General features: G+C 40.1%; 1 protein-coding gene across 1 annotated transcript in view; it reads left to right on the top strand.

Annotated features, from left to right (window-relative positions):
- Nucleotides 1-26801, top strand: part of drosha (drosha ribonuclease III) — a 138795-nt gene that overhangs the window by 106581 nt on the left and 5413 nt on the right. The window contains exons 26-31 of the mRNA XM_015038954.1: nt 1659-1764; nt 3270-3411; nt 7591-7673; nt 10273-10376; nt 12782-12874; nt 15099-15145. Of these exons, the coding sequence (XP_014894440.1) occupies nt 1659-1764; nt 3270-3411; nt 7591-7673; nt 10273-10376; nt 12782-12874; nt 15099-15145 (575 nt within the window). The remainder of the gene's footprint in view (nt 1-1658; nt 1765-3269; nt 3412-7590; nt 7674-10272; nt 10377-12781; nt 12875-15098; nt 15146-26801) is intronic.

Here is a 26801-nt window from a genome sequence, read left to right as displayed (position 1 = left end):
GCTAAGCCTCCCAGTTCAGTGAAAGAGGACAACTTCCTGTTATTTAGGCTTACTATATGGCTTCCCAAACTAAGCTGCAGCAACTCTAGCTGACATCTGCTCTAGCCAAAACATGTACAAACGTATAGCTATTTAAGCTAATTGGTACTGAAGACAACAGTTAATCAAGCTGACACCTATGTTTTTTTTTAATTTACCATTGTTTTACCAGGAGGTCTCTTGAGTTTAAATCTCTTTTTCGAGGGAGTTTCATGCTAATGGTTGCTCAATCTAATAGCTATAAAAGCTAAAATCTACTGGAGCTAACTGCTTTAAAATCCAACGGCTAATCGGTTGTAGCATGTGTTTTTGCAGCCTCCAGGTTTCTGTATACAACAAAATGCATGTTGCTAACATACGTTTGTGAACTGTGCCTGATAAACTATCCCAGCATTTTTGAGCTGTAACAGAAATTGTTAAATTAGCGAAATAAACATTGTTAGTTTGAAATTATAGTAAACAAGAGTTTTACTTATAAGATACAAGAAGATTTTTAAGGTTGAGTCAGGTATTCATTCTTGTTATCTCCAGGAGGATTCCTTGCTTACTATCCAGACAAGACCACTATGACTTCTGTCAGCTTCAGTTAAGATATTGACTACTATTAGCTACTCCACATGAACCCCACGGACAGTAAATGTTTTTTTATTAAAGCAGTTTAAAGCTAGTTTTGCTTGACGTCTTTGTTTCGCTTCAGTTTTGGGTCTTTGAACTTTCTTTTGTTTCCCCTTTTGTATTTTAATGTTTACCTCATTTTTACAGTGGTTGTTTAGAAAAACAAATGAAAAAGAAAAGTAAATTTTTCATTCTTACAAATGCTAAATGAGTCAGTCGAAAAACTATAATTAACACATTAATCAAAAGTCAGAATAACTGGCGGTTGTTCTGAGACTGGGGTCCAGCGTTCTGTGGCTCATTCAAAAGTAAAAAAACCAGTGGCAGACGTTAAAAGTTAGACAATAAACTTTGATCCTTTTGTTGCTGCTCTTCATCCTCTACCTCCGCACCCTCCTCATCTTCACACGCCGCCTCCTGCCGGGAGCGTGCAGCTATAGATGGATGTGCTGAATATACCTCCCGTCTCGCATGGCGTTCCCCTGCAGCCAGCGATCCCTGCCAGCCTGGCCCGACTCCAGCCCACATCTGCAATGCTAATCTATAATTCTGTTTAATTAATGACCATTACAGCAGCAGCAGTTACTGCAAACCCACCCAACCCCTCTCTAAGCGGGGACTTACAGTACAGAATCACAGCGTTTTCTTGGAAATGATGTTGAAAGATGGTTTCTAAACCTCTGCACAGAGCCTCTGCTTTTGCTGACAGGCTCTCCTGCAGGTGTTGTTTTTTTTCCCCGCTAAGCACTCTTCTTTTGTACTTCAGTGCTTGAATTGCATTCAGATCCTCCAAGTTGTCACGCCGCCTGTCAGAGCAGCTGTTCCCAGCGGCTGCACATGAAACACACATCAACCAACTCCGTCGTTTTAGTTGGGAGTCTAAAAGCCCGGTAGATCCGCAGAGATGATGTGTATCCAGATGACCTCGCAGGCTCTTCCTATTTAATCCCGTTTTCGCCTCTTGTGACCTTCTTTCTCCGGTTTGTGTTCCTGCTTTTATCCAGAGGCCACAACCAGAGGATGGAGTTCCTCGGAGACTCCATCATGCAGCTGGTCGCCACCGAATATCTCTTCATCCACTTCCCTGACCACCATGAAGGACACTTAACTGTAAGATCAAATCACTGAAATCAAATGTCATCACCCACACTCCTTACAAGGCTTTCATTTCATTTTCCCACCCACAGACATCCATTTTCATCCATTTTCCCATCTTTACTTTGTGTTTCTGCTGCCTTCTTTCTAAATGAGTTAGTTTTCAGTGATTTCATCTTGTTTTTTTAGGTTATTTTTTATACTTCCACCTCCTTCCGCATTTCGCTCCACAGAAAGTGTGTTTACTGTACTCCATGTGATGGGTATTGTCACGAGACCAAACTGTTCGCCGCTTTTCAATAACAAACAGGCCTTTATCTGCAGCTCCTTTGTCAGACAGGAGAAATGAAGCTGCATCCAGGTGAAAATTTCAGCCTTATTTTGACTCAGCGTCTCGTCAGGACACAAGCATAAAAGAAACACAGGTTGTCACGTTTTCACTTCGCTTCAATCACGAGCATTGAATCAAAAATGGCCAGTGAAAAACAGACTGGAGTTTTTTACTGTTAGTAAAGATTAATAAAGGATTTTATAAAACTGCTGACTGTGCAGTCAGGCGGCAGACTTGTCCACTCGATGGCTGGAGTGGATAAGTCTGCATTTTATATCCTAAAACTTGATGAGTCCTGTTTTGTCTATTTTATCTCTTAACTGATCTCCATAGTAGAATTTGGTTATTTTTGATACGTTTGTGTATAAAACTATTTAAAATCCTCAAACAGGACTACTAATTACTTTTGGTTAATGTCTTAAGGATCCTTAACAATTCGGTTAAGCTGCCATTCACCGAATGTAAAAGTGGGAAACCAACTTTTACATTTAAACGATGTTATATAACTCCACCTAATTAAATAGTAGGAAAAAATAAGTGAAGTATAAAAAATTAGGGGTTTTTTTGGGTTAACATGATAGCGCTAAGCATCCATGCATCCCAGCACATGCAGATATTTCTTGTTTGACGTCATTTGTATAAAAGCCTCCATGCAGCAAGCTTTCATGAAGGCTGAAAGCTTGGAGCAATACCCAGGAGTCAACACGGGGCGCATCTGAAATGGATTTTGAATCGGGATAAAAAGTGCCCATTCAACTAGTGTTGGTGTCTGGTTTTTATTTTTTTATTTTTGCCACTTCAGTCGAGGTTGGGTGCGTGCTGTAAAATAAAATAAAATAAAAATGAGGGCATATCACAGCAAGACGAACTCATACGAGTCTCGTTTCATTCCATTTGCTCCCTTCTGCATCTCGTGGCTATATTTACCATGTTTGTGTGTTTCTTTTAGAGACTTAAATGCACCCTAACAAGTCGAACATGTTGTCATCCGCTCCGCTCCAAGTCACGATGTAATATTTAAGAGACTGAAACATTTTCTCTGCATGAATTATTCCACGTTCCCCTCCATTTTCATGCTTTTTATCGACTTCTTCTTTGGTTTTTTTCTTCTTTCTCCCCATGTAGTGAGTGATGCTCACCTTGCTGCTCGGATACGACATGAGTTCCTGTTTGTTTTGTTTCCCTGCAGCTTCTCCGCAGCTCGTTGGTGAACAACCGGACTCAGGCCAAAGTGGCAGAAGAGCTGGGCATGCAGGAGTTCGCCATCACCAACGACAAAACCAAACGGCCCGTCGCGCTTCGCACAAAGACTCTGGCTGACCTGTTGGAGTGTACGTTCATTTCTTTAATCTCAGCCTATGCATAGAAAGTTTAGTTGAACTAGACGACTCATTAATGTTTTTTTTGTACAGTTATTGAGCCTTAAATATATGTTAAATGTGATAAGACCACAAAAAAACCTGCCAAACTGCCCCTAGGTTGATTTTTGTGTGGCCCTCTCTACTCCATTTCAAGAACGTACAAAACAGTTGGTGCAACAATATGTAATTTCCTGCTTTCTACTTCTAAAAACAACCTTTTGTTGAGTCACATTTGAGCAGTAGTGCGCCGTTACCTAGCAACCAAGATGAGCCTCAGCACAATTGGTCAGCTGGTTTTACTGCTGTACAATGGCTGCTGGAAAAGACAAGAGTTTTGTTGTTGACTTACCACCCAGAAACCACTTTCTGTATCCTTGTTGGTTGTGCAGGAGGCTCCACTTCTGCTTTTCAAACATATGGTCGTATAATTGCGCATCTGTTTGCAGCCATTTTCACGAGCGGCTGTAAACTTTGAGTCAGCGGGTGTGGCCAGCAGGAGCTTATCGGGATTTAAAGTGACAGAGACCCTAAAACAGCTAATTTTGAATCTCATTTTCTGCGAATAAATTTGTGCAAAATTTTTTACATATTTTGTGTAGCCTATACACCTGTCCTAAACTGTTCAAGGAAGCATAATAGTTCACTTTTAAAAACAATACTTATTGTGTTTTTATCACTAAAAGCAGTTTGACCTGAAGAAACAGAAGAAATCTTATATTTTCAGTTCTTCTCTAAATAACATCGACTAATAGTTGTTTTCACCAATGAGTTGAATGTTTCAAACGTCAAATCAAGCTGATTAAATCCTGGTTCTCGTCACCACGTGTGACGTTTTTACCCTCAAACTCAGAACCAGAGTCCGGTCCAGTAACTTCAGAAACCTCGCAGGGGTGAACAAATAGCAGCAACAACATTAAGGGACATTACGGTTTGTCCTGCAGGCTGCGCTGGACCACAGCTTCTGATAATCACAACTTTCTGGGATCATTAGGCTGCTGTATTATTTTTGATGGGATGCCGAGGTCAGCGCCGCACTGCGGGATGTAAACCGAGCTGCCAGCTCCCTGGCAGACAGGTGAAATTAATCAATCACCGCTTTGTTTTTTCAGTCATGTTGTTTCTCCCATAACATGGAGCTGTTGTTGCAAACTTCAGACTTTAATGTAAGACGCAGACTCAGTATAATAATAGCAGAAAGAAACAGGATTATTTAGGAGCAATCAGGAGCTCCAGGCTTTGACTCCAAGGCCAGAATATCATTTTTAAAAACTAAAATCACCAAATAAGTTATTATGCTACTAGACAATAAGCTATTTTAATTAAATAAAATAATCTAATTTTATTGTTTTGTAGGAATCTGATCGTAGATCCAACCAGTTTGCTTGATATTCTGAGCTTGATTGAAGAAATCTGAAACAAGTTAGCTGCTAGTCTTATTTTGAAAACACTTGCTGTATTTTTATCTGAGTTTTAATGCACTGCAAAAACACAAAATTTTACCAAATGTTTTTGTCGAGTTTCTTGTGCAAATATTTTATTACACTTGAAAAAAGGCAAAACTAACATGTAGGTAACTTCAGCAGGTAGCAGGAGCTTGTTTAAAGTCAATAATTGATTTATTTATAACATGGAAAAAATGTCTTGTAGTAACTGAAATAATCTGCTAGTGGAACTAGAACCTTTAGGGAATTATTGACCGAAGAATAAGCTCCTATTTCTTGCAAAAAAAAGTTACTTGTTAGTTTTGTCTTATTTCAAGTGTAATACAATATTTGCACTAGAAAATAAGACAAATATACTTTTTAATATTTTGTGTTTTTGTAGTTTACAGCAATTAAAAGTAGATTTGTGTGCGCCGATCTGTACCTTACCCTACAGGCCAATGAGTATATGTGGTTCTAGTTACCATGACAACAGAAAGAAAACAGAAAGCCTGGCAAATTATAATTTTTTGTTGCATTTAACGTTTTAATGCGTAAAATTTAATTTAAAAGTTGTAGTTTTGTCTTAATTTATTTGATCTCATGGTCAGGAGGGCCGCTAAAGATCAGTCTAAGGGCCGCTAATGGCTCCCAACCCCCACTTTGAACACCATTGTATGCAAACATCAATACTAAATGGTTGGACGTTTAAAATCCTGTTTTTTAACCTGATGTTTTTTCCATATTTGAAGAAATTGACTGAAATTGTTAAATTTTCTCGCTAATTCTTCTCCAGTAAAAGATGAATTAATTTTAGAGCTTTTCAAACATCTTAACTGATTGGGCCACATGGAGCTTTATTTACACCAATATCCCAATAAAGACAAAAAGATTTCTTCTCATCTCTGCCAAACCTACACTTGAGTTGAAGCCCAGAGTGAAAAGACTGTTCGTCTGTCCAGATTAAAAGATGAATAACACAAGTAAATATGTCTCTTATTGGGATGGAGCCGACGCGTCCGCGTTAGGCCAACAGAAAGAGAGCAAACTGGGACGGAGGCATATGGGAAGTTGGGAATAAACACTTCCAGAATGATGAAAAACCCAACTGTGATTCATATCATTTGCCTTTCAAATCATCGCTCAGATTTTTTATTTATTTATTTTATTTTATTTTTCTGTGGGCTTGAGCAGAGTTGATGACACGGGAGGAAGTGGAAAGGGCAGCGTTGGAAATGATTTCAGCTCTTCTCTATATGAAGAGTCGCGCCCCGAGGCGGCAGCAGGCCCCTGACTGGCCCCTCTGAAATATTACCTATTATTCCTTCTTCGTGTCCTGCTGTCTTAGCCGCTGAGATGAGTGAATGCGGCGGCGGCGGCGGCAAATGGGAAAACAAAAGGCACCGCAGAGAGATGAAGATGACACCGCATGACCTCTGCTTACGTTTGAAATCTTTTTCAGCTGGGTTGGAAGCGCTGCAGTTTGACGTACAGTTTCATCTTAAAGAGGGCTGCCTGGCAGTTTAACACCCCCTGAACCTTTCCACCTTTTATCATGTTACAGCCGCAAGATTCAGTGTGTTTTAATAGAATTTTATGGGATGGATCAGCGGAGAGTAGTCAATAATTGTTGGATTGTTGAAGGGAAACAGAGAACCGTCAGTTTACAGAAATTCAAGACAAATCACTGAAATCCACAAATACTTTAGATCCTGTATAAAACACGTACAGCTGCTTATTTTAACGGTTCAAACCACAAATACATATTAATATGCATTAAAACACCACAATTAGCATTACATTACCAAAAACACACAATCTGACCAAGTATTTTTGTCTGTTTACTGAAGGAAATATTTTAGTACAATTAAAATAAAACAAAACTATCTTGCAAGTTAAACTCCCACAAGGAATGGGAGCTAATTTTAGGTCAATAATTCCTTAATATTATGGAAAAAGTGCTAGTTCCACATGTAGATGATTTCACTTTCAACTTTTTGTTGCGGAAAAGTTACTTGCAAGTTAGTTTTGTCTTAAAGTGGTCCAGGATATTTGCACTAGAAGCAGGACAAAAATACTTAGTAAGATTTGGTTAAATTGAAGGGAAAAAAAAGAAAAGAAAAATATATATATATATATATTGTTTTTCTGCAGCATTTTCCAGGATAAAAAAATCTTAAATGAGTGTAAAGTTAAAGGGAAACTGTTTTATCTTGTTTTGTAGTTTTTCTCTTTTCTGTCAGGAACAGTTTGAGCCTCCTGTGTGTCGAACCCGTTCAGTGCAGATTTATTTGTTCGTATAAACAACTCTCTGGGTCACTTCTGATGCCAAACTTTTCAACATACGAGGCTGGATACATTCTGTGCATAAAAACTTTTAACCTTTGCACTAAGTTAAGGGACATATGCCTCTCCTTTCTTTATAGTTTTCTTGTGTATTTAATTCGGGGTGGCATTGAAAGCGACCTAAAAAGTCTGAAAATTGACTGCAGCTACTTTGCTAAATTTGGTGGAAAAATCCTGTGAACACCTGGTTCTTGTTTCAAAATGTTTACGTTAAACTCCAGTCTGCTGCTGAACGCCTTCTGGGTTTTTAGCTTTCATTTACCTCAGAAGTAGAACTAGAAGACTTTTGTTAAGAACACGTTCTTAACTGTTCACCGGCTACCGTGCTTTCTTTTTTTCTTCTTCTATTGCTTTTTTATAAGTGCTCTCTTTGTTGTTGCAGCTTTCATCGCGGCTCTCTACATCGATAAAGACCTGGAGTACGTTCACACCTTCATGAACGTCTGCTTTTTCCCTCGGCTGAAGGTGAGCACCTATCGATGGCCATTCAGCGGCCGCGCCTGATCAATGCGCTGCCGAGCAGGGCACCTTAAGGAGAGAAAAGCGCCGAGGAGATGATGATGATGAGGAGGGAGCTAATGGCCGGGCCCTGATCGATGCAGGGGCCCTGAAGTGGTGCTTGGCTCTCGAATGCCTCTCATAATGGCGGCTCGCCCTGCTATTCCAGTCGACTTTTAATGGGAAGCGCAGCCGCTGCAGAGATGCATGCGTCGGGGTGTTGTTGCTGCTCATCAGCGTTTGGCTATTGATCTAAGGAGTGCGGCAGAGGAAGTCGAGTGTGTTTCAGAACTCCTGCGGCCAGATCGGCTTTTTATCCTCAAGTGCCCCGAGTCCAGATTTAGAGAGAAAACACCCCAGATTGCGCACTTGCTTGCAGAACTATCAGACACACACACACATACACACACAGCGAGTAACCCGCACAGCCTGGACCTCTCCTTGTGAGGCTGCTGCAGCGGTCTGATATGCCATGCTAATTGCTGTCTTGGTGTGCCTCTCCAGGGAGAATCCTCAGCTCTGGAGGAGCTGAGCTTTGCGTCATGGTCGCTACAAGAGAGCACCTCATTTCCACATCCAAGAGGAAAAGTTGTGAAACAGCCAGCACGTCTCCTTACACAGCCTTGTGGAAAGACGGCGTTGCACACTGTGCTGCTTCATCCAATTTAGATGGAAATAGAGAGCCAACCTTGCCGTATTTTTTCCCTCCTTTGTGCTGCGCCGTGTGATGATGCATATCGAGGGGCTTGCACAAGTGCATTTTGCAGCAGGAGTGGCTTGTTCTGCAGCAGAGGTGGGCTTTGTGCTCATTTCCAAACATCAAAATTCCTCTGCTTCACGCTGAAGGAGCGTAGAACCCTCCCACCACCCAGGAGCACTGCAAAAACACAAAAGTATTTTTAGTTTAGTTTCCACTGCAAATGTCACGGTACACTTGAAAAAGGACAAAACTAACACAAGTAATTTTGCTGCAAGATTTATCAGCTTGTTTTGAGTCAATAATTCCTCAATATTGATTACAAAGTACTAGTTCCACTGGCAGATTCATGTATAACAAGAGAAAATGTCTTAAAATAATCTGCCAGTGAAACTATTATTTTTTTATCAATGAAAAATAAAGGGATCTTTTTGCGCAGAATTCACACCTTGCACATGTTTGTATTTCCGTTTGGGTCTCAACTAGGCCTGTTGTAAAATAATATTTTAGTAATCGAGTTCTCTATAGAATACTTTTACGATCATCCGAGGAATCAAGTAATGATCCGGGCGGAAAACGGTGCGCTACATAATAAAAGATAATTTAACGAAGCTTCGAGGCTGATAAATTTTCCTCAAGGAATTTTAATAATTGAGGTGCTCGAATCATTCGAGGAATCGTTTCAGACCTAGTCTCAACTGCTTTTAAAACTTTTTTGGGCAATGAATAAGTTCACGTTTTTGGTGTCTGGCAAATGAGCAGTTTCAAAAACTTTCCGAATTTAACGTCACAAATCAGCTGAGTTCTGCCCGTTACCTGGCAACCCCAGCAAAGTCCAGCCTAGTAAAGTCTAGAGCTGAGCTCCAGCACATTTGTTCAGCTGGTTTAACCTCTGTATGCGCAGTACAATGGCTGCTGGAAAAGACAAGTGTGTTGTTGTTGTTACCATCCAGAAACCACTTGCTGCATTCTTGTTTTTTGTGCAGGAGCCTCCACTTCTGCTTTTCAAAGATGTACGGTTGTATAATTGTGCATCTGTTTGCAACCATTTCCACATGTCATAGTAAACGTTGAGTTTTTGGGTGTGGCCAGCAGCAGCTCATTTAGATTTAAAGTGACAGGACACTTTAAAACATCTCATTCTGACTAAAATTTGATTATCTAAGAACGATTTTGTGCCAAAAAATGTTTTGCATCGCCTGCAGACCTATCCTAACCTGTTCAAGGAAGCACACCAAGTCACCTTTAAGGAATTATTGTCTTACTTCAACTGTACTGGGATATTTTCACAAAAATCTAGACCAAAAATACTTGGTAAGCTTCCATGTTTTTGCAGAAAGAGATGGGGGAAAGTTGGATGGAGGGAAAAAAAATCAAGACCAGCAGAGATGGAGAGCAAAGCGAGAGCAAGGGAGCACAAGCAGCAGAAGCACTCTTTGTAGAAAATTAATAGGAGCAGACAGTTCTGCATTCAAAGTCTGCCTTTTTATGACAAGGCTGCTTCCCTGTTAATGGAAGGGCTTTTAGAAGTCCCACTTGGATAGGAAAAATGTATCAGGGCTGCACACCTGGGAGACTCCCAGACACTTTTTATTTCTGGCCGGGGATTGGCTTTTGTCTTAAGTAGCTTGTGATTTGTACCCACTGTGAAGACACAGACGGAGAGCCAGTCTGAGAGCGAGCAAATAAGTGAGTCCAAAAGGGGGAGCTTTATAAAAAGCGCTGGGATGGCGGGAATGAAATAAAAGCAAGAGCCAAAGGAGAGGGGTCCTAACTTTCAGCACACTGATTCTCTCAAAGAAATGGCTTTTAAAAGAAAAACAGATCGAAATGAAATGAGTGCGCCTGTCTCTGGTTTGTGTGTTGCAGGAGTTTATTTTGAACCAGGACTGGAACGACCCCAAATCTCAGCTGCAGCAGTGCTGTTTGACCCTGAGAACGGAGGGCAAGGAGCCCGACATCCCGCTGTACAAGTAAGAGCTCAGAGAAGTCAGGGCCGCGCCGCGAACGTACGAGCTGTTCGAGGCAAGCTGTGATGCTATTCTGAGCCACTTACCGTCAAACTGTTCGCAGAAACAATGTTTGAGCGTGTTCCCTCACAATTCACTATGGAATAAACACATTTTGAAAAATGCTAACCAGTGCTAGCTGCGAGCAACTCAGAATTTAATGCATTTTATTTTTATGTCACTGATTTATTGTCGTTTTGTCTATTGTCGTTTTTAATAAAATGACTTTAAATTAAATAGTTTTTAAGAAATGAATAAATTTAAGCCCCGTTTCTCTTTTCCTAAGCTAATTTCAGCTAAGAGTTTTGGAGAAATTGTGTCCAAATTAGCCATCAAATCTTTCATATGTTGAATTTTGAACCATTTTTAAAATAAACTCTTATCAGAGCTTAAATTAAAACATTTAATATGTTTCTGAAAACAGTTTTTAGTGGCATTTCTGGATAAATGTAAATCTAAGCCTTAGCATTCCTTAAAGTAGTGCAGCACTTAAAAAGTTTTTCACAATATTAGCTAACTAGCTGCTAATGTGGCCTTGCTAGTTTTTTTGTGTGTTTTTTTTGCGTCTGTCACAGGTAAGTGCAGGTTTATATTATAACTCCAGGCTTAGTGCGACAGCATCATAAAATATATAATTTACAGCTGTAACATAGGTCTTACATTTCATTTGTAGTGGTCTTAAAAAGTCTTAAATTTGAGTTGGTAAAACCTGCCAAAGCTGTTTAGTGAGATATAAACTGTTACAAAGTGTTTTTCAATTACGCATCATATCAGCTGTCCAAAAGTAAAAAACCCATAATTATGACATCTGTCATTAAAAATCTTAAATTTCTGGGTTTCCCTTTAAATTAGAGCTCTGCTGTTTAACCTGTTATTTTGCTCACTGTAAATGTTTAGAAAAGTAAAATCTGTCCCTTCTTTGCTGCTGGTCCCAGAACGTTTCTGACCTCCGGTTTGAAGGTCGCTGTCGTGATAAATAAACATGGCCGCCGAAACCTCTCATTCAACAAGAAGTCGAGCTTGATAAAAGACTTGGGACGGCCGCCACGATGCTGCGTTCGTTGCCATAGAGACGTAGAAACGGCCTTTATTGGAGAGAAAAGGGGAGGTCGGCATGGAGACAGAAGTTCGCGTTGATGTCCAGTGTTTAATCGGCTCCTTCTGTCCCGCTCCGTGTTTTTCCGCGCGTCTTTTCAGCTTTATTTTTCCTCCTGCTTCTGTTGGTTTCTGACACGGCGCGTCTCTCCAGCCGCAGTCAGCGCGCCGTCGCCCGCGGGAACGCCAAGCAGAAACGAACGGAGCGCCGCGGCGGGAGGAGTTTCACCGATTTAGCTGGAGCGAGCTCCGCTCCGCAGAGACGAGGGGCCGGTCGGGTAATCCTGACTTCCTGCTGAGGCGGCCTGACCTCTGCAGGTCGATGTGAAGACGTTCCTTCACTTCCTAGAAAAATATGGAAGTCAAGTCAAAGATTTATGAGGCTTTTTATTTTCCTTTCTTCCTTATTTGACTTATTTTACTTCATTTATTCAATTTTTCCTAATTTTTTTCCTTCCTTATTGCTTCTACGCCATTTAATTCTGTCTTTACCTCAATTTCCTATTTTACTTCAGTCTTTCCATCCTTGTTTTACTTCCTTCCTTTCTTCTGTCTTTACATAATTTTATTTTTCTCTTCCTTTACTCCTTTCCTTCCTTCTGTCCTACTCTTCCTGCCTTGTTGTACTTTCTTTCTTTCATCTTTCTCTGATTTTCTTTTTTACTTCCTTTTTCCTTTTGATTTCCTTCCTTCCTTCCTTCCTTCCTTCCTTCCTTCCTTCCTTCCTTGCTTCCTCTCCTGTGGTTTATTTAGTCTTTTAATCTCTGTAATTTCCTCTCAGTTTTCTAAAAAATCTCCTGGAAAACTTGATTCTGTTGATGTTCTCTGACCTCCAGCTGACTCTCCTCTCAGAGGTCAAAGGTCGGGAGTCAGACGGAGGACCAGAGGAGAGGCTGATCCGCTCCATCACAGCAGGCCGTCAGTACTTCCTGTTAAACAGGAAGTTCTGCTCCGATCCGCCTCGCTCTCGCTGCATTATTGATTCCGCCATCATAATTGACAGACGGCATTAAAAATGGATCGAGCCGTTGAAATAAGTAAACGCTGTGAATAATTCAGCCGAGTCGCAGTGTGTTTGTGCTGCCGTCCCTGCAGGAATGAAACGGAGTCGCTGTTTCTTTTCTGCTAAACGAGGATCATCTGTTAACGAGTCGCTTCTTTTCTCCGTTTCTGTCGGCAGCTCAAACCATTTGCTTGTTGGGAAAAGTGAATCTCTCTCTGCTTCAGATTGATTTCCTGGACTCATGCTTGTTTTTTGTTCCTGTTGTTTGCAGGACGCTGCAGACGGTCGGGCCGTCGCACGCCCGGACCTACACGGTCGCCGTCTACTTCAAAGGAGAACGCATCGGCTGCGGCAAAGGCCCCAGGTGAGAAAAATCCCTTCATTCCCAGTTAATCCCAGTTTCATCCTGTAAACATTTATTCCTTCTTTTCATGCTCCCTTCCTCCTTTGTATCCTTTTCTTTTTCCATCTCTCCTTCATCGTGTTTTTCTTTCTTGCTTCTCGTTTGAAGGTTTCACATTTAATCCTTTCACAAGTTCATGAATGTTTATATTTTAAAACACTCATAGACGTCTGGAAACTCTGGAAAACTGTCGAAACCCTGATCCTTCCTGTAGACCATAAATATCGTCTTAAACTTGCAGTAAACTTTGGTTTTGATGGTTTAAACTAACAGGTGACAAAGTTCTGACATGAAAAACATTTAGAAAACTGTGATAAGAATAAAAATATCCAACAACAACAACCGGCTGCTTTCCTTCTCAGTGCACTACTAATGGGATGAGAATAATGGCTTCGCCGTATTGATGCCGTTTATTATAGCAATTAAGCTCAGCTCTATTGTGAAAGAGACATTATGCACAATGAAAATGAATCAATTCATTATTGATTTGACATAAATTTTGTTATGAAAATATCACTTTGCTGCTCAGAAGCGAATGCAGCAAGGCGACGCTGCACCCGGGATTCCTGCGGCCGCAGCAGGAGGCGAAGCAGAGCGTTTGTGCTTTTCACCGTCCGTCTACACTGCAAAAAATCTAAATATTATCAGGTATTTTTGGTCTAGTTTCAAGTGGAAACATATTGGTACACTTGAAATAAAACTAATTTATAAGTAACAAATGTGGAGCTTGTTTAAATCAATCATTTTTTAATGTTGATTTTAAAAACATGTTTCACTGGTAGATTATTTCACTGACAGCATGGGGAAAATGTCTTACTATGAGTGAAATAATCTGCAGGATTATACTAAAGTTGACCTACTATTCTAATGTGAACAGGTGAGAATTGGTCTGTGGTCTATATAAAACATGTTCAATACGTTTTTTGTATAAAATCATTCTTGGGTAATAAGATTTCAGTTTGCTCAGTTCATAATGAGCTGTTTTAGGGCGTCTTGTCACTTTAAATCCAAATGAGTCCAAAAACTCAACATTTACACTCGCACGTGAAAGTGGCTGCACACAGGTACGCAATTATACAATCGTACCTCTTTGAAAAGCATTAGTAGAGCCTCCTCCTCAAAAAACTAGAATGCAGCAAGTGGTTTCTGGATGGTAAGTCAGCAACAAAACACTTGTCTTTTCCAGCAGCCATTGTAAAACCAGCTCACCAATTGTGTTGGAGCTCAGCTTGGGTTGCTAGGTAACGGCAGAACTCTGCTGTGGTTGCTAGGTAACGGTGCATTGCCTGCTGATTTGTGAGGCTACTTTCCAGAGGTTTTGAAACGGCTCATTTTCCAGACACCAATATTACTTGGTAATATTAACTTATAGCCAAAAACTGACTTTTTTTGTGCGTAGGCTGTTTTTAGAAGCTGTAAATAAAATTATAAAAATGTGCAAAATGTGAATTTTGCATAATTGGTCCCCTTTAATGATTGACTTAAAACAAGTTTCTAGATCTTGCTGAAAGTTTACTTGCAAGGTAGTTTTATCTTAAGTGTACTAAGATATTTGTTGTACAAATTAGACCAAAAATACTTGGTGATATTTTCTGTTTTTGCAGTGTGCAACCTGTTTTGTTGTTGTTGTTGTTGTTGTGTGTTTCCACTTCCTGTATTCATGCAGAGAAAGTGAATCTCCACACGGCGGCCTTTTCAGGGTTGAAGGCGATAAAGCCGCAGCTGAGCCTGCGAGAAATGAAACCTAAATCCATCAAACATCTCATCCTCTCTCTCACACACACACACACTCATCCATCCATCCACACTTGAAAGCAGTCTCTGTTGCTCTAAGCTGGCGATAAGTTTGTCCCTTTTGCAGAATCTCAGAGCGCGCACTGTTTTCGTATTTACATGATTTAAGCTTCCAGCCACCTCTGATGCTGAGGCTACGATCAACATAATACACGCAGGACGGCGCCGAGTTGCAGACGCGAACGGCGCCCGGTGCTTTCCGGAGTGGGTGCTCTGCGGTACCTGTGATTGTCAGGCAGAAGGGCGCGCTAAGAATAAAAATAATGCCCTCCTGATAATCCTCTCAGCACCGGGCCTGTTTTTCTTTTCTTTGACAGAATTTCAGAAAGTCCCATTTTGAATATGCTAAAATCCTTCCCTGCCTGTGTGTCTCTGTCTCCCTCTAATCCAGCATCCAACAGGCTGAAATGGGAGCTGCGATGGATGCGCTTGAAAAATGTGAGTTGTTCAGCAACACAAACACTCTTTCCTTTAGATGTTTTCTCAGTGTGGCTGTCTTGGTTCTGATGGATCCCATTGCTACATGCTAATGCTCTTCATCCTTACACATTGACTGATAGACGGGGAATGTTCAAATTCAAATAATCTTTATTTATCCCAAATGGAAATTAAATGCCGTTATAACACATCACAATATCATCCAAGTAATTTTTAAAGACTTGCTCTGGTTGGCAGGAAGGATCTCCAGTAGCCGTCAGTTTCACAACCAATCTAAGGAGACCTGTGACTTCTTTTAATTTGTATTTATATATAAAAAGAACTGTTAAAATTTGGACTAAATGTTTTACTGTTTAGTCCACTTCAATTGAACTCCAGTCCGATTTGTTTGAGAAAGTGTGAATGCAAATCGAACTCTGTTCAACCTACAAACTTCGGTCTCAGTTTGGTTGAAGTGAACTCTGGTGCGGTTTGAATGTATATGTGAACGCCAAGCGGACTGGGGACCGCTCCAAAAGCAGGAAGTGGACAACAGCACAGAGGATTCTGGGTAAATACAACCAAATCAAACATGGTAGCCTAGTGCCGGGTAGAAATGTGTGATCTTTCAGAAATCCTACAACCGCTAGGATTCTATAGAGCTCCACTCTGTTTTTATTTACATAGGAAGTTGCGCTCAGTGTCTTCTTCAGAGGTTTTGTCTTTTCATTCAGTGGTTCTTGCTGCAGCGCCCCCACAGGTGAGGAGGGGAACTGGTTTTTCAAAGGTTTGGTTTGTTTGACTCGATGCAGTGTGAAAGAAAACCACAGCAGCTGAAAATGTAACAAATGTTGCAGTTTTGGTTCCCAATCAAACCGATTCTACCGGACTGAGGTGTGAAAACGGCCTGAATGTTTATCTGAGTCTCGTTTGAGTCGCTCTGTGTTGACGGCGCTGCACTGTCCCTGTTGGGTGTTAGCAGGGGGGGCCCAGCGCTCGGGCGAGAGGCCGAGCCAGAAACGGAGAACCAGGAAGCTAAGCACCATTGAGCACATCAATCATCCTGCAGGATGTTTCTGTCAGTGATGCACAGTTTGTGTTGTGCCTTTTTTTTCCTGTGTGATCATGTTTCTTCACACCCTGATGGACTCTCATGTACTCATCGCCGCTCTTCAGATTTGAAGGAGTGCGTCTGACGCGTCCCTGATGAGCCGCTGCCCTCCCTGGCTGCTTTTCATCTTGTTATTGTCTTTTCATCAACCAGCACTTAAGGAGAATAGATGGCGGGTTTTAGGCGTTTATGACATCTCGTTCTCTCCCAAGTAAAACTACAATTACGCGGCGCTCACAAACACATCCACCAGCAATTTCAATCGTGTAGTGCCGCCGCCTCGTACTCTCCCTGCATATGTATGCAGATGCATGTGTGCAGAATCCAGATTGTGTTTGGGAGGGACATGTTGGACTGGAATCAGTTGCTTTCTGCGACTACTTCATTAATCAAACGTACAATTTGTTCTTCTCTCAACTAATTAGCTGGAGGTGAACACAAATGGCTTTGTCGTGGCTGGCCTGTGCAAGTCGCCGAGGGCGCAGAGGTCCGACTTTGATTTCTCTCTGCTCTTAAATGAGGCCTCCAGCCACTTGTGATTGATGCAGTTTGTGTGCTCAGGCTTTAGCTTTTTATGAAACATTAGCGTTAGCGTGTCAGGAGCTAAAGCTCCGCTCTCCTCCGTCTTCCTCCCTCTCCCCAGTGTACTCCTCTGTCACCAAGATTGATAGATGCTCATTGCTAGTAAATGAACACTTCCCCCCCTCATAAATTGCTGTTTCATGTGACTAGATTAGCGATGCCTTTTTAAAAGGTCAGTTAATTTAAAATCATCTCTTGGAGCACTCCCTTGTTTGGTGCAGTGCCTCCAGTTGAAGGGCTTTGTTTGACTTTGTATTCCCACCTAATTTAAGGCTGCTAATTTACAAGTCACCTGTCAGCAGGATGTGCTCTTTTTCACGTGATGTTCCCGGTGTGAGCTTTGGGATTTCTAACCTGCTTTAAATTGTGAGCCGCTGTAATTGAGTGCAGACTGTTGGCAGAAGAGATAAAAGTAGATTTTTATGCATGTGAAGTGGTTGGAATATAAAAATGAGGCTGTTTTGAAAAAGGTGCGTTGAAATGTAACAAACAAAACATTAGCTTTGAAGGACACGTTTGTTTGCTTTTGTATTTTAAGAAATCCAGGTTTAGCCAAATAAGTGTTAATTACAGTTTGCAGCCTAGACTAACAAATGGCTGCACTCTTATAAAAGAAAACTATATTTGTTAAAAAGTGATGACTTGAGCAGTGAAACACAAAAAAATAAAAGTGGAAAAAATACAAATCCATATATATATATATATATATATATATATATATATATGCACACACACAGTTTTTCTTTCTTTTTTTCTTTTTTATTTTTTTGCTTAAATCATCTTTTGGAAAAATAATTTAGAAAAGCGACGATATGTTGAAGTGGGAGTGTTTTTCTAGTGACTCACCACAACATAAAATAAGACATTAAATTTCAAAATAAAACGTCAAACACAAACCTGACCAGACCAGAAGTGGGTAGTAACTAATTACATCTATTCAGTTGCATTTACTTGAGTAGGTTTCTGGGAAAATATTTCTTTTTTTGCTACACCCCGTGGCTTTCCCTTTCGGCTCCTTCAGACTAGCGGCAGCAGCAATTAGCAAACATCTGGTGCAACTACTTCTCAGTCCAACGCTGATAAAAACAGTTGAAACGGCATCATGAAGAAGAGTAGGAGCTTCTTAAAGACACAGAGACCCAATTTCAAAGCATCAAACTTCTTGTTTTTTATATACAGACTGAAGAGTTACCTGATTGTGCTATAAAATGGCCTTTAAAATACACGATGCTCTGTTTAAAGTAAAAATTTGCTGAAGTAGTGCTACCTGCCTCTAAACTTGATCAATTAATATATCAAGAATTTATTAAAGTCTGTAGTTTTAATTTGTGACTTACTTTGCTGTGAGCTAGCATGCTAAGTTTTTGCATAGTAATTATGTAATTAGTGCCAAAGTGAAGCAAGTTAGCATGCTAGTTAATAGCATTTTTACTACGTTGTGGACTAGCATGCTAACTTTTAGTGCTGCTTATGCAGTTTTAAACTAGCAGGGATGTTAGCTCAGCTGCTGATTATTATGCTGTTTGTAGCGTGCTAACTACGTCATGAACTAGCAAAGTTAGCTCATAACTTTTGTGTTTATTTAGAAACTACATAATTGATCATATTAAATTTTGAAGTATGCTATAGTAATTTTGCTTAAGTTGATACATTTTAACGTTTATTTAAGTAATTTCTTTTACTTGAGTAAAAATATGTTGAAGTTGTGTCACTCTTACTTGAGTACATTTTTGTGGGTCCGCCTCTGATTAAGACAACCATTCAGGCTAATATTAATGAATCTAATCCAACAGAATGATGTGGAATTTGGTCTCATCTACTTTATTAAGAGGCCATATTCTTTGACACGGGATACTCATAAATTAATGGCTGGTTTTTTTATTATTATTCATGAATCCTGTCCAGATTCATCATTTTTGACCAGGAAATGTTCTTCTTTTGTTCCATAGTCAAACATGATTCTGTTTATATAAGCCTGCAAGGCCACAATCAGGATTTAAACATGCTTTTGAAGGATTTGCGCGTCTCCTGACCATGAGTTTGTATAATGAGACTTGAGCTCATGTGCTGCAGAACGGCCTAACACATCAACTCCTATTGGAGCCGCATTGTCTCCAGTGTGATTGTCAAGGGCCTCGCTTCATTTGTTCGCATAGCAAGACTAATCAAGGACATTAGCCCCGGTGTCATGTAATTCATCATTGATTGTCTTATTGGCCCTCTGTGCAGTTCTGGCTACACCATTACTCCCGCCGTATAACAGCCCTACCTTGTATAAGTCTCTGATCGAAAACACCGCCCTGCATCGTGTCGGGATTCATTTCCATGTTTTATTTAAAGCCTCCCCGAGTATCAGGAGCACTTTGAGAAGAATTGAACTTCTTCTTTTCTGTGTTTCCGCTGCTGATCTTTTCCTGGCTGACAGGATCCCACGGAGAGGAAGGTGAGGAGACACTACTGTATTCGCTCCGACAGCTCAGAGCTCATTAAAGACACCGAAGCCGGCCGATATTCGGTGCCGTCTCTGGCCGATGTGCCGCGGTTTGGGCTGGTTCCCGCCTTTGATGGCTCGCGTTTTGACAGTCTCCTGCCTGTATCTGTCAGGGCAGAATTAAACGTTAACCAAGGCCTGCACTGTAGGGAAACATGAGTGCAAACAAATTGAGCTGAGAGCAGCCAGGTGGGCTGGGGAGTCATCGGTTCACAGTTTCTGATGCTGATCTTCAAATACAAATGGAAACGGTTTCACCATTTATCATTCAGTTCTCACTGATTGAACTGCTGCTTATCTGGCTCTGAGACTCGTCTTCCCTTTGCTTGGTCCTTGAAACCTGCTTGTTTTGATAAACAATACAGTTTCTAGTAAAAGGAGAAAGAGCCTCTATTTGACTTCCTTACTACTTCTTACTCCAAAATGTTTTCTTTTGGTATTTATTAAAATTATCATTACGTTGTGACAAATAATCTGAAAAAAATCGAACTCCCAGTACTTCAGAAATACAACTCTGTCAAAAACAACCAATCAGAGTCGAGAGGAAGGTCTTAGCGCTGTCAATCACTCTTGTGCTCACTCCCTCCACCCTTTGCTCTCTACTTCATAGCCTGCCACAAATGCTAAGGCTAGTTAAGGATAAACTGTTTTCTTCTAAATGTAATTTGTTTCTCCACCATTAGAACATTCAGCAGCGCATTCACAAGCTTGATTGACAGCACTAAAACCCTCCTGCTGGCTCTGATTGGTTGTTTTCGGTTGGCAGCTCAATTTTTTTCCTTTTTCAAAATATTCTGTCTCATATTAAACCGTTACAACTTGATAGTTTTATAAAATCCAGGCTTCTCCATGTCCGGTTCTGGACCAGAAGACCCGAGTGGTCTTTAAGGTTAATACAACAACAGTACAAATGTACTTTAAAGTCTTTTATCTGAGCTACACGGTCATATAAAGCTGCTAGCATGCTAAGCTATAGTAATACTGAAGAACGGGCTAGCTGTGTAGCATAGTTAGCATGCTAACTCATAGTAGCTTGCTTGTTGCAACACAAATTGTGTGCAAGATCAGAACATAACTTCTAAAAAGTATCATAACATCAACTGTTATCCTCCCTTGTTGATTTTCCAAATTCTTTGCTGCCTCAGATCATTGTCTGAAAACACGCCGCCTCTCCTTTTTCCGTTTTGCTTCCTTGCAGCTGCTTGTTTTTTGAACAATACAATATCTGTTGACGAGGAGAAAAGAGTCTCTATCCAGCTTGTTGCTGTAGGGGAACTACATTCTTTACTCGGTTCCCTCTAAACCTCTTAATCTCGGGATAAAAGCGTCAGGCGGTTAAAGAGGAGAGTAAAGAACAGTATGCAGCTTCTGTGTTCGCTGGCTTCAGGGTTTTATTTGCCCTTTGGCATGGCAGGAAAATCCCTTCATCAGCAGCATTATGCAGCCACGCTGCTGGCCTGTTGTCGGATGCGCGGCGCTCGAGGTGATAGAGTTGTGGAGTCGTCTCACGGCCTCCGTTCGCGCTGAATGCTAAAGCAAACCGTGTGTGTCGAGCTCCTTTAAGAGGCTAAACTTCAACATGTTTTTACTCGAGGAAAGGTAAAAAGTAGCCGTCTAAGTTGTTGTGTGTCTGTCTGGTGAATGTTTGGTTAAAACATGATTGTTGATCAGTTACTGGGCAGAAAATCCAGAAGTTTTACTCAAGAGCAGAAATACTCATGTAACAATAAAAAAGTACAGCAGGGTAAAAATACTCCTCAAAGTAAATTGTTTCACCTCCTGCTGTTTGGCAGAACACTTTTATTCGGGTCCAAATCTGCAGTTGGGTTGAGCGAGTTACCGTGTTATAACTGTTCAGCATGCAAAGTAAACGCTCCTCAAAGGAGCTTTTTCCTCAGACAGCTGGGAAGCCGCAGTTCGCTCCAACGGCCGACACGTTCTGAAACCAAGCCTGGCGTTTTCTGCTGCTGCCTTATTCTTCTGTCGATTGCTCCTGTGCTGCATGTTAAACAATGCAATTGGGCCAAAGCTTTCCCCCCCCCTCTTGAGTGGGTTATTCTCAAGTCATCTCCCTGGAAAAAATGCTGGTGATTTCCATATTTTAACTGCAGTGTGTGGCTTTCCTCGCTGACAGAGATTGTGTGTGTTTCAGTGTGAGTTCATGTATGTTTTTATTATTCCCAGCCTCTGTTTTTAATGGGATACCGCTGTTATCACGCACTTTCTTTCTCTGTTTCTATAATGACAAATTAGAGTGTTGCACCAGAAAGAACACTCATCTTCTTTCCCTCCACAAGTCGAATGCATAATATATGTAAATTGTGCTTTTTGACTGTGTTGCATATAGACCATAGGAGGCCCTTGAGTTATGAATACATGAACAGGTTGCAGACAAGTGAAGCTCTGTACGGCTGCTTGTTGGAAATCAGTTAAAGATGTTTTCCTCCAGCGAGTTCAGACTGCAGAAAATGGTGAAAACTACTTAATAACTTCAGTCAAGTTTGTTTGTGTTTTAGCATTTTAACAGCAGAGCAGTTCAAAAATAAAAACACAATAGTGACCAATTATTAAACATTATATTGTCAAAGCATCCAAACAGGTGGCTTTTAGTCTAGATTTAAAGAACTTGTAGTTTTCTGGAAGTTTGTTCCAGATTTGTGGTGCATAGAAGCTGAATGCTGCTTCTCCATGTTTGGTTCTGGTTCTGAGGATCCAGAACCAGAAGACCTGAGAGGTCTGGAAGTTTTATACATCAGCAGATCTTTAATATGTTGTGATGCTAAACTATTGAGTGGTTTACCAACTAACAGAAGCCAGTGGAAGGACTTTACACTGCAAAAACATAAAATCTTACCAAGAAGTTTTTGCTAGTTTCTAGTACAAAAATCTCAGCATACTTGAAATAAGAGAAAACTAACTTAAAGGTAAACTTTCAGCAAGAAATATGATTAATTTTTGTCAAAAAGTGGTAGTTCTATTATCTAGTGCTATTTGCACTCATAAGATGGGAAAACAGTCATAAATTTATCCAATTGAACTTTTTCATCAATATTAAATGATTGAGTAAAACAAGCTCCTACTTCTTGGTCAAAAGTTGGTTGCAAGTTAGTTTTGTCATTTCAAGTGTACTAAGATAATTTCCACTAGAAACTAGAACAAAAATACTTGGTCAGATTGTTTCTTTTTCAATGTTGTTTATATGTTATATTTTCCTAGTTTTAACCAGCGTTTCGCATCTTATTGACCTTTTAAGCAGATCTATTGCTATAATCAATGCAACTGGAGATAAAGACATAGATAGTTTTAATCATTTTTATCTGGAAATCTTCAGGTGATAAAAGGCCGACTTTGTAACTGTCTTTATGTGGCTCTGAAGGTTCAGGTCTGAGTTCATCACTACACCCACATTCCAAGCTGCTTCTTTGATGTGTTTGACAAAATAATTGATGTTTCTGTTATAATCCATCCGTCTAAACATCAGTTTTATTTCATCCATCCTTTTATATTCCATAAATTTCATCCATAAAAACAATTTTTAACCTCTTTTTGTTTGTTCATCACAGAAAATCTCATTAAAAATTCTTATAACTTTTTCCACTTTTGTTTTGCTTCATCAAAACAAGTCGACCAGTTACATAACCAGTCATCCCAGTACATTTATACCCCAATACTCAAATTATAAAAACAAACGTTTGCGATAAACCTTTACTTATTTAGTCTTTATGCAGTAAAATGAAGTTTTGTGTTGGATGACGATTTAAATCTCTGTTTTCAAACATCCTTAGTTTTTCTTGGGTTTTGTTGCAGATCGCTCCTTTCCCATTTCTTCTCTGTCTCTCAGCCAAACTCAGGCTTTGTTAAAAGGCTCTGAAGCTCTAATTTGCACTTAGTTTGCATGGTCACGAGTTGTGACTGGAAAAACTGCACAGTCAAATGGTGATCCTCAGCGAGTCGACACAAACCAGTGGGCAGCCGTCATGCATGACGCCTCGCACCGAGCCGAGCCGTGGCTGCGCACAGTAATGTAAACACTCGGTGGAAAACCACCTGAAGGCCATCAGCTCCTTCTGCCGCCGCCGGGTTAAAACGTTTCAACGACAGGAACGATTCGTAACAATTTAATGAAGAACTGATGCTACATTATGGACTGGGGTTGATTTCTCCGTCTTAAAATATATATAAAACTAACATAATCCTGGATTATTTCAGCTGTTATCCAGGAATCAGGTTTACATTTCTGTCTTTGTATAGGTGTATTTTGTAAATATACAGTTGTACCTGATTTAGTTCACTCTAAACTATTCATTTTGTTTAGAGTGAACTAAATAAATCATTTATAGACCACCACATGTGCTAACTGTATCCATATTTATCTCCGTTAAATAAATGTATAAAATTATTTATTAACTCTATAGTAATACCACAAAAAGCAAACTTTTCAGTTCAAAGAGACACTTTTTCCTCCACTACTTCAAAATTAAATGTCTTGGACCTAAAAGAAGGTATTTTTTGTTTAATATGTGTAAAATCTAATGTATCATTTTAAAAGATGATTAAGAGTTTAGAGCATTTGTCAAAAAAACCTGCAGGTTGAAAAGGGAGACCAATTCAAGATATGAAGCAAAGCTAAAAAACATGAAATTACTTTTAAAAACATTCAACGCTCTTCTGTTTTAAATATTTCAGTGCATAAAAGTGTACAGAAGAACTAGCTTATACCATACATTACCATTTCGTATTACCATTTTATGTTAAAATATAAATTTTTTGCTTCTATAAAAGCCACAGATTGCAGGCCCGTTAAGCTAAACTATTTAACAGTTTTTAATAAATCATCTGGAGCTTTTATTGTTCTAAATCTGAAGAAAGTGAATTCGCCTGATCATGTACAATTGGGCATCACCCTGACCACTAGATGGCAGCAAAGTGTTTCTAACATAATTTATGGTTTGTGTAAAATGTGCATCAACAGACATTTGTGGTGTTTTGTTGTAAAATCATAACAAAAGTTAACAGAATGATTCTGATTGAGTTTACATATCTCATCCAACTTGTCTCGCATACCGTGCCTCATTTCTAGAGCAGCTTTATGAACCCTGAAGGTGGAATTTACTTCCAGAAGTTGGTAGTTTTGGTACTTTCACTTCACCAGTTTCTAGAGGAAATATTTCAAATAAGTTTGAAGTTTCACATTAAAAACAAATAAAACTGAAACAGTGAAACATCTTGCCTGTTTTACTCCCAAACTTCATAATCTCATAGTCCTTAAACAAAGAGGCAATTACAAAACGGTTGACACCGTTATACGATCACACTTTAGTATTTTTTAAGATGAACATTGAAATTATTGGAAATTTAGCTACATTTCTAATATATTGTGAAGTTTGATTCCATTTTCCACCCAAAAGTCATAAAAATAAACCCAAATAACACTTTAAGCCGTTCCCCACACCTTGAACTTTGGTGTGAATGTGCAGAAATGAGAGGAATAATGCTAACTGTCTGGTAGCATATGTTGCTGTGTTACCTCATTCAGCAGTAGCGGCGCCTTCACAGATGTGCAGATGGCCCGTTTGGTTTAATTCCTGTTAAATGTCTGGATGTTCACATCGACCCACATGGTCCCTCAGATCCTCAGTCTGGAGGATGAAACATCCAGACCTTTAAGAGCGTTTCACCTTTTTATTTATGCAACCGCCTTTTGTTTTTCTACTTAACCTCGGCCCACAACCAAACGCCCAGAACTGCGGTTTGGCTCCATCTTCATCTGGGAAACAAATTATCTCATATTTGAGACATGAATACTTTTAGTTTATGGTTCGCTCAATGATTTATGAGATGAGCTGGTTTTGTAGCTGAACTACCATGCCTGACTTTTTGGTATGAGGTGTTTGGTTTTGTCCAAAGAATCGTCTTTTTTCTAGTTTCATGTGTCTGAACGACATTTGTTCCAAAAGTTTCATCCTGGATGTTACATCTGATGTAACCAAAGTCTTTGTTGTGGCCATTTATTTATGTAAATGGTTTGTCAGTGTAGCTTTTCTTTGGACAGTTATAATGTACTTGTTAGTTTAGAACCAGATGTGGGTAGAGTAACCAAAAGGTGTACTCCAGTAACGGTAGCACTGCTTCTCAAGTAAAAGTATAAAGTAGCCATAAATGAATTTTTCCAAGTCCGAGTAAAAAAGTAACGAGTAACTGATCAAATTATCAAAAACTTAATATTTAAAAAGTACACCATCAGACAGACCAAAAATGTGAAGTTAAGTGGAAATTTTGGTAATTTAAGGACCAAAATAACAAAATCAGGCAAAAGAAAAATGTTTCCAAATCCGTTTTTTTCAATAAAAAACTTATGAAACTTTATAAACTGCAGGTGTTTCTGCATCAGATTAAGTTAACTTTGGTTTTCATTTAAGTTGTAAGAGAATTTTAGTTACTGCTCATATTTTTGCAAGAGTTAAAGTTTATATATTTTGTCAAACAATGAAGTCGAAACCGCGTTCACGAACCAAACCACCTGTTGCCTCTCGGCCTTTCTTGGAAATTTTTGGTTTTGGACCCGAGATCTCGCTACGATCATGCCGATATCTTCTCGTCTGAAAGAAAAGCCTTTCTGCTTTGGTACTTCTAAAAAATCCAGACTTGCTGACTCTTTCTCCAAAAACCTAAAGGGTTTTGAGTGCAACATTTATACTAATTACTTTAAAATAAGTAGGGATCCAAGTAGTGAGCCCTGTGGAACGCCAACGTTTATTCACTCAAGCTGTAACTCTTTTTACATCCTGGGAAAAGAGTTACAAGGTGTTAACTCTGTATCAGTTACTTTTGTTAGTAACCTTTTATGGAATATTTCTCATTTACATTCATTTTTTATGTTGGAGTTGGATTTCAACCCGATTAGGAGCAGATTATGTTTGTATAAGTAAAACCTCATCATCACATGGGTGTACTTTCTTTAAACCATCACTGTGTGTATTTAAATTCCCAGGTGTGGATTTTTTTTGCCGTAAACTTTTCTCTGTCTCTCTGTCTCTCTCCCTCTCTCCCTCCCTCCCTCCCTCGCTCTTTCGCTCTCCTCTCTCTCTCTCTGTCTCCCTCTTTCCCTCTCTCTCTCCCTCTCTCTCTCCCTCTCTCTCTGTCTCCCTCTCTCTCTCTCTGTCTCTCTCTTTCCCTCTCTCTGTGCCTCTCTCTCTCCCTCTCTCTCTCTCTCTCTCTGTCTCCCTCTCTCTCTCTGTCTCCCTCTCTCTCTCTGTCTCTCTCTCTCTCTCTCTCTGTCTCTCTCTCCCTCTCTCTCTGTCTCTCTCCCTCTCTCTCTCTGTCTCTCTCTTTCCCTCTCTCTCTCTGTCTCTCCCTCTCTCTGTGTCTCTCTGTCTCTCCCTCTCTCCCTCTACCACTCTCCCTCTCTCTGTCTCTCTCTCTCCCTCTACCTCTCTCTCTCCCTCTTCCTCTCTCTCCCCCTCTCCCTCTCTCTCTTACTCTCTCTCTTCCTC

Source organism: Poecilia latipinna, unplaced genomic scaffold (genome assembly GCF_001443285.1).
Source record: "Poecilia latipinna isolate Pla-1442-1.1 unplaced genomic scaffold, P_latipinna-1.0 Scaffold458, whole genome shotgun sequence".
Lineage (NCBI taxonomy): Eukaryota > Metazoa > Chordata > Actinopteri > Cyprinodontiformes > Poeciliidae > Poecilia > Poecilia latipinna.
This window is presented reverse-complemented; position numbering and strand designations above follow the sequence as displayed.